Genomic DNA, 8,244 nt, shown 5'->3' with positions numbered 1-8,244 from the left:
TTATATATTATATATAATTTAATTTATTTTTAATATATATTTTATACCAATGATTAATTTTAATGTATATTTAAAATAATTTTCGATCTTCCCATTCTTTCCGCAATGAAAAACTTGCCACGTCGGTAGTGATTATTGACGATAGAATATGCTGTCAGTTATCACCCTCTATATATTGGTCTTACCATTGCATATATTTTCTATATCTGCCTCTTTAGTTCATTGCTCAGATACATATAGTGTACCCTAGCTAGCACTTTGATTTATTAGTTCCCATCTACTATTTGAAACATGGAAGATTACATCTTCAAAACCATGGGTGGCTGTTTTAGTTTTCTAGTTTTGTATGGTGTGATTAAACTAGTGCATGAGATGTGGTGGAAACCAAGGAGAATGGAGAAAATGTTGAGGCAGGAAGGGATAAGAGGCTCTTCATACAGAGTCATTAATGGAGACATATCAGTGATGAATAAGTGTGACCAGGTGGCAGCTTCAAAGGCTATCGCTCTCAACCACCAAATCGTCCCTCGAGTCTTTCCTTTCTATCACAACATGATTCAGCGATATGGTATGTATAACAAGCTTCCTTCTAAATACAAGGGTTTTTTTTTTTTTTTTTTTTTTTTAATCAAGGTTCATGTTAATTTACTAAAATTTGTTTTCGGTCGTTCCAAACGTTTCATTTTTAAAATTTTTTACAAATCCAAATTAATTTTCAATATTATCCCATTCATTCTTGTCATTATTGATCTTTCTTTATCCCCAAAATAATTGTAGCTAGAATAAACATTTCAAGTATTGTTTCAGCTAGTAAATTTTTAATATTCCTATGTCAAAAGAAACTTATGTTTATCAAAATAAAAAAAATCATATATATGATAAGAGCAGATAAATAATAAAAAAGTAAAATAGTTTCTTTAATTTTTCCTTCCTTTTTTGCTCCTTCCTCTTCTTTATATTTATTTCTATATTTCTAAATAATTTAATTATGGCGAAAATGAAGAGGAATAAAGAAGAGAAACAAAGAAAAACGAAATAAAAAAAAAAAGAAAATACACAAGAACTTTTTCAAAAAATTGTGTTAATTTTGTGATAAACACAATTTTTTTTTACCATCAACACAAAAGCTTATTTAGAGAAAATTAAACACAAAAAAGTAAATACAAAATATGAGATTAAAACATAGAAATTTTATAACTATAAACACAGATTTTTTTAAAGGTAAATATAATTTTTTTTAAGGTGAACATAATCTTTTGAAGAGAAATATATAAGAAATCAACATAAAAATTATTGATGATAAATGCAGAATTTTATGACAATTAATATAAATATTTTAAAAATAAATATACAAAATTTTTTAGAGAAATATAAGAAGCAAACATAGATATTTAGTTATTTACACAAAAGTTATTTGTTTTATAATAAATACAAAAAACCTTAAGATGATGATAAACAAATTTTTTTTTAATCTAAACATTTTTTTACTATTTATTTGTCCATTCTCAATTGAAAGGTCTTCTTATCACGATTAATATATATTTTTCTCTGCAACATGTACTAATTAGCAACATTATATATTCAGTTCATTCAATTGATCCATAAAACTCTCTAAAAAAATAGTGGTGTTCTAATGCTAAATTTTGTACTCATGACAAAAGTAGTCAATCAAAAAAAAAAAATAGAAAATAGAAAACATATTTAAATAGACAATCGTAGTAAGAGGTAGGAGAGGTTGAAATGATTTTGGACTTGTTTATTAAGAATTTAGTTATTTTGTGTTTTAAAAAATATATTTTAAATATATAATAACAACATTTTTTTATGTTTTGATATATTTCATACATTAGAAATATATAAAAAGGTTTTTTAAAAAGTTTTAATAAACTACTTTATATATTACTGGTCTTAAAATGTGTTTTAAAGAACATATATATTAGCAAGATCTTAAGTTCTTTAACTACCAAAATTGTTAGATGAAAATATAAAATAAATTTATTTGTGAGAGAGAATGTAAAACTCTTTGAAAAGAGATAATGAATGCGATATTACAAATTTATTGATTGGACCTAGTCACTAAAATCTTTTGGTAATGCCGCACAATATCCTTTTAACTACAAAAATATTGGATAAAAAACTAGGAGTATAATTTATTTATGAGAGAGAATGTAAAATTCATTGAAGAGAGATAATGAATTCTATATTAAAAGGATTAAAGTTAGGAGGCGTTTCAGGTATATATCCCCTTTTTTTTAGAAGTTTGAATTTTGAAATGTCATGAATGAATAATTTTTTGGTTAATCATTTGTTTTTTAGTGAGATAGTAATTGACAATATTATTCTTGTGAAAGCTTTAATTTGAAGGACGAAAGGGACTACCGCAATACACTGGCTGAAATGTTAATTAGAGACATAAAAATTTAGATTGTAGCTATTTTTTTTTTCTTTTTTCACCATTATTATTGCAACATATGTCATCTCATGGTTCTTATTTATTGATGTTCAATAATAAAAGAATAATCTATACATTCAAATATTTTATTAACTAAATCTAATCAAATTAGTCTAATATAATAAAAATTAATTATGATTAATATCATTTTAAATTTTATTATTTAACTTAGATAAACTTGATTTATAAAAAGACTTAAATATATAACATTACTTAGGGGTGACAAACGGGACTAAATCCATCAGATTGACCTGCGTAATCTGCCTAAAAAAAATAGGCCGTGCTGAAAATTTGAGAACACCATACTTAAAAAATTCGCCTAACCCGCAATACTTAAACCGTGGACTTTGGCGGGGCGCACTTTTTCAGTGGGCCCAATGCTTTTTTTTGGCTAGGGACGTTTTTACAAAAAAATTTGATTTTATGATTATGTTTATTATATATTTATAATTATAAAAACTTTAATGTTTGTGAATTTATAAATTATAATTTTTTATATCTTTAAAAATTATAAATTTATCGAAATAATTGTAGAATTATTTACATTATTTAATATTTAATGTTAAAGAAAAGAGAAATTTGGCGGGCCAAGTCCGCCAACCCGCTATTAGACAGGATGAGAGGAAGTTTTAGGATCACTTCTTTAGAGTAGCGGAATGGGCTTTTGGTGGAGTGGGCTAAACCATTTACCACTCCTAACATTACTCATAATAAAATATTAAAATCCAAAAAATGTGATTAAAAAAAAAGTTTATTATATTTATTTTGTACTCTTAAAACACGTATTAAGATTATAAAATAAAAAAATTATTAAAAACATAAAAAATTTAAACTTTTAATGCATTTATTTTATATTTATTAAATAAAAATATTTAAAACTTTTCACTGATAATAAACTTATCATATATCTTTATAACACGTATTAACCAAATTCGTAAGTAAAATATATTTTTTTATTACGTCTAACTCGGTAACTCTATTTTTTTTTTCATGTCATTCTCTACTTTCAATAATTTCATATTTTTTTCACAATTCCTAAAATTAAAATTATTTGACATTAGTTGTTTTTACAATCAATATATTTTTAAAAAAAAATTATTACTGCTCTAAAACTTGTACTACATGTATTCTCTTAGAAATTAGAATTAATATTTATTTTTCTCAATAAACACTATCTCTATTTTGGATTTATGCCGATAAAATCACTAAATTTTATAATTACTAATATTCGTTATCTTCTATTACATTTATTTTTCTAATTTCTTACAAAAATATGCAAAGAATAAAATATTTTTTTTTGTTCTTAATTACCGTATATTATAACAACATCACAAACAATATTATACTTGAATATTAATATTTATACCTCTCATAGAAATAATTTAACTGATCTTTCGTAAAATTTTGGCCTACTTTCACCAAAAAAAGTATAAACTAAAAATTTTAGTTGATCAATTTAGACGACTCTTTTAAAAAAATATTTTCAAACTAATAATATATTTTATTGATCTTGACTTAGTTCGTAAAATAATTTTGTTCTTATATTATGTTTGTAAAATAATTTTTACTATGATATAATAATAATTAATAATATATACTTAATGACCATCATAGACGATTTACTATTATTGGTAATATTATTTTTATAATTTAAAATTTAGGAATAGAAGAAATTTCAAAAATAGTCTTTACAGTGTTATAACTTGTAAAGGAAATATTTTGCAAAGTATTTTTTAAATAATTATAAAAATAATAAAATTGTCAATAATAATTGACAAATTTAAAGTACATATATATAATAGCAAAAAATATAAATAGTCGTAATATGAATGATTAAGTACATGTATAATAATATTTATAAACGTTATTTTCAAAAATATAAACTAGATAAAAACGATAACATATATAATATAAAAATACATTTAGAAAATTTAAAAATAATAATATAAAGTATTATTACCATAAAATGACATAAAAGAAATAATATATTACAAAATCAAGAGTTTATTTGTCTAAAAAATAAAAATTAATGGCTTAGTTGGTATTCTTATTTGGTGAATACTATCATAAGAATTTTATAATTATCTTTATGTAAATATGTATTTTTTTATTATTAGATGATGAATTGTAAGATTTGATTTAATATGTTATAAAAGTGTTATTTTTTTTAGAATGCAGCTAAATAAATAAAATACACTTTTAATACAAAGTCTTTCATAAAAAAATATTTTTAACATTTTTATTTAAGCAGGTGTCTTCACATTTTATCTTTGGCCTAAAACATCTTTCTATGCACAACAGATAAATAAATAATTAATTAATTTTTTTGTTGGTATTCAAATAAATAATTAATTTAAGAGAATATTTTTAACTCTTTTTTTTTTTGTATGAGCCCATAAAATACCTTCTCAATCCATGATGATATTAACTAACTCACCCCTTTAAAGTCACACATGCACGTTATGTCAATCTATTAGATTAAGGATAATAGTGACATGTTTACATTTACAAAATCTGCAACATCAGATTGCAGTTACAGCTCATTCATACAGCTCTTTTTGCACATATTCACATAATGCATATTTTTTTTACATCTGAACCGATATTTTTTTTTATATATTAAATCTGAATGACTCTAAATCATAGCGAGCACACACAATTGAGAGAATGTAAAATTTATTGAAGAAAGGTAATCAAATTTGAAATTACAATTTGACCTAAAAAGATTAGAGGTGACGTCATTTCTTCGTTATAAAATTTATTGAAAAAAGGTAATCAAATTTGAAACTACAATTTGACCCAAAAGGATTAAAAGTGACGTCATTTTTTCGTTATCTAGAATTGAGTTTGAGAGTTTGCATGTAGGGGAAGTTTCACTAAGTTGGTTTGGAAGATTCCCAAGACTCATAATCGGAGACAACGAACTTGTTCGATCGATTTTATTAAATAAGAAGGGTCACATTAGGAAGCCGCCACGTAGCCCCCTTGTTAAGCTCCTTGGCATTGGATTAACTTCGCTTGAAGGTGATATTTGGACTCAGCGCAGAAAAGTCGTAACTCCTGCATTCCTCCACGACAAATTGAAGGTACTAATTAATATTATAATATAACTAATGTTGGTCAAATAATTAGTTCATTAGCTTATTTAAGTAATTATTGGAATTCAAATTTTGTCTTATCTATATATCAACCTATTTAAAGTGACAAACTCTTAAATAGATGACATAACATAAGAAATTAATAATGCAATTTTAATGTGTTAAATATAATTATAGGCATTGGTTCCGTCTACGTTTCTACATAGCTGTAGTGCCATGATAGATCGGTGGCAAAAGCTAGTGGAACACAAAGGATCTTGTGAGATTGATGCAAGTTCAGAATTCGATGTTCTCACGGGCGATGTTATTGCTCGAGCAGCTTTTGGAAGCAGCTACCAAGAGGGAAAGAAAATCTTTGACCTACAACATGAGATTAGATTCCTAGTCAATGAAGCTGCCAACGCCATTTATATCCCAGGCTTCAGGTATGAAGGAATGGAATTAATGAATGAGATAACTAACAATTAATAGTTAATATTATTATTATTATTATTATTATTTGTGTGTGTAGATTTATACCAACACAGAAGAACAAGAGAAGGTACGATCTGGATGTTGAAATCAAATCTATATTGATGGATATGATTGAGAAGAAAGGGCATGCAATTAAGGACGGTAAAATAGAAGGCAGTGATTTGTTAAGTCTTCTACTAGAATTTAAACAACACAATAATTCTCTCACAAATGAGGATATAATCGAAGAGTGCAAGTTGTTCTACTTTGCTGGCCACGTCACCACATCCAATCTACTTGCGTGGACTATGGTGTGTTTGTCTATGGATCCTTTCTGGCAAGAAAAGGCAAGAGATGAGGTACTTCATTTGTTTGGTAAAAGAGCCCAACTTGATTTTGAAGACATAAATCGCCTCAAGATTGTAAGTTTTCTCTTTAATAATTTTGTTGCAAAAGGTTTAACAAAAATGCTATTCATAGAATATAAACTAAAATCAATCACTTTATATTTATTTATAATTATATATTATTTAATTTATTTTTAATATATATTTTATTTTATTAATTAATTTTAATATATACTTAATCTGATTAAAGATATAATTATTATAATATCTTATAAATTTATTAAAAATAGATAAAATAATACAAAGATATATACAATATGATGTGATTAATTTGATGATTGATTAATTCTTGTGTTCATGAAATATTTGTGTTATTTCTTATGTTATACAAAATAACTGATTTTTAATACAAATACTTAAGACCTATTTAAAGATCTATTTAAAATGTGTGAATTATTTTCAGGTGGCAATGATATTGAAGGAAGTTTTGAGACTGTATCCACCTCTACCAATTTTGTACAGATACACTAAGTGTGAAACGAAAATAGGGAACATGACTATTCCAGCAGGTGTTGAACTTGTTCTACAAGTGTTGCATATTCATCATGATAACAAATATTGGGAGAAGGCAGAAGAGTTTAATCCAGCAAGGTTTGCTGATGGGATTTCAAATGCTTCTAACGAAGATCATGCTGCTTTTTATCCATTTGGATGGGGTCCAAGAATCTGTGTTGGACAAAACTTTGCATACTTGCAAGCAAAGATGGCACTCTCTAAGATTCTTCAAAATTTCTCGTTCCACCTCTCACCCTCTTATTCACATGCTCCATCTAACTATCTTACTCTCAAGCCAATACATGGAGCTCCCGTTATTATTCATCGCATTTCAGACTCTTAAAGAAGCGAGTGGAGAAGAAAGAAGTGAAAAGGAGGAAGAGAAAAAAGAAGTATAGTGAAAATTTAATTCTCTTTAAGGTATTTGAAAGAAGAAAATTTATGAAGGAATAAGAAATTAATATAATAATTTATGTTCTCGTTTGTTTGGAATAAAGTGTGAAAACAAATAAATAATTAAGTATAAAAATGTTAAATTTGTCCTTCAAACTATATTGTTAATAACTATGTTTTAATTAATATAATATCTTATTTTTAACATTTTGTTGTACAAATACATAATAATCCATTTTAATATAAATGTTAATGTTATAAAATTTAAAATATATATGTTCATACCTGTTCCAAAACATAAAAGCTAGATCCAATAAGAATAAAAGGTCCGATCTAAAGGGATAGTCTCCACCATATATCCGACCTCTTTAAGGAGATCGAATAGAATGAAGGGAGTCCAGTTCTACTTGTTCATATAAGTAAATGTCTCCTCGAATCTCTCCAACTATCTCTATCTTTCTTAAAAGATAGATCCTAATAAACTCTCAAAATAAAGGAAATGGATATCCATCAATAAAGTGGAACTACTCTAACAAAGGTAGTTATTAGCTCTATTATAAATATACAGCCACTTTTCAGGTATAAACACATTCTAATTTACTAAAATCTGCCTAAAATCTTTGCTAACTTAAGTATTGGAGTCTCTTGCAGGTACCACCTTTATCTTCTTACAAAAAACTCAAACAGTAGCACCTCAACACCAAATAAGTCAGATACTACTTCAGAAAAATTTTAAATCTCACGTCTAGACCCAACATTTCTATAATCCTCAGAATAATATATATAATCAACTTTCTTCCATTTCTCTTTATAACGGGAGAGAAACTTTTTTGAGTGGATTTCACTATTCTTTTTTATACTTTTCTTTTAATTCCCTTCCAACCAAAGAAAATTGACTCCATTTCTCTTTTATTTCTCTCTCAACTACTAATTTCTTTCCTATTTC

The 8,244-nt window shown here is 25.9% G+C and overlaps 1 protein-coding gene across 1 annotated transcript; it reads left to right on the top strand.

Moving 5' to 3' along the window:
* Window positions 1-300: 300 nt before the first annotated feature.
* On the top strand, window positions 301-7,344 carry LOC130957897 (cytochrome P450 CYP72A616-like). Its single transcript, XM_057884739.1, has 5 exons — window positions 301-568; window positions 5,318-5,538; window positions 5,728-5,975; window positions 6,062-6,425; window positions 6,814-7,344. Exons 1-5 carry the CDS (start codon window positions 316-318, stop codon window positions 7,246-7,248), a joined length of 1,521 nt encoding a protein of 506 aa, XP_057740722.1. The 5' UTR covers window positions 301-315; the 3' UTR covers window positions 7,249-7,344.
* Window positions 7,345-8,244: the final 900 nt, after the last annotated feature.

This window comes from Arachis stenosperma, chromosome 10 (genome assembly GCF_014773155.1).
Source record: "Arachis stenosperma cultivar V10309 chromosome 10, arast.V10309.gnm1.PFL2, whole genome shotgun sequence".
Taxonomy (NCBI): Eukaryota; Viridiplantae; Streptophyta; class Magnoliopsida; order Fabales; family Fabaceae; genus Arachis; species Arachis stenosperma.
The sequence above is the reverse complement of the archived record's forward strand: the minus strand, read 5'-3'. Positions and strand labels throughout refer to the sequence as shown.

Excerpts from the sequence above, each read along its gene's own strand:
- LOC130957897 (XM_057884739.1), top strand. The coding sequence starts at position 316 with ATGGGTGGCTGTTTTAGTTTTCTAGTTTTGTATGGTGTGATTAAACTA. Across the intron at positions 5,976-6,061 it reads ATTTATATCCCAGGCTTCAG|ATTTATACCAACACAGAAGA; the intron begins GTATGAAGGAAT and ends TTGTGTGTGTAG. Across the intron at positions 6,426-6,813 it reads ACATAAATCGCCTCAAGATT|GTGGCAATGATATTGAAGGA; the intron begins GTAAGTTTTCTC and ends AATTATTTTCAG.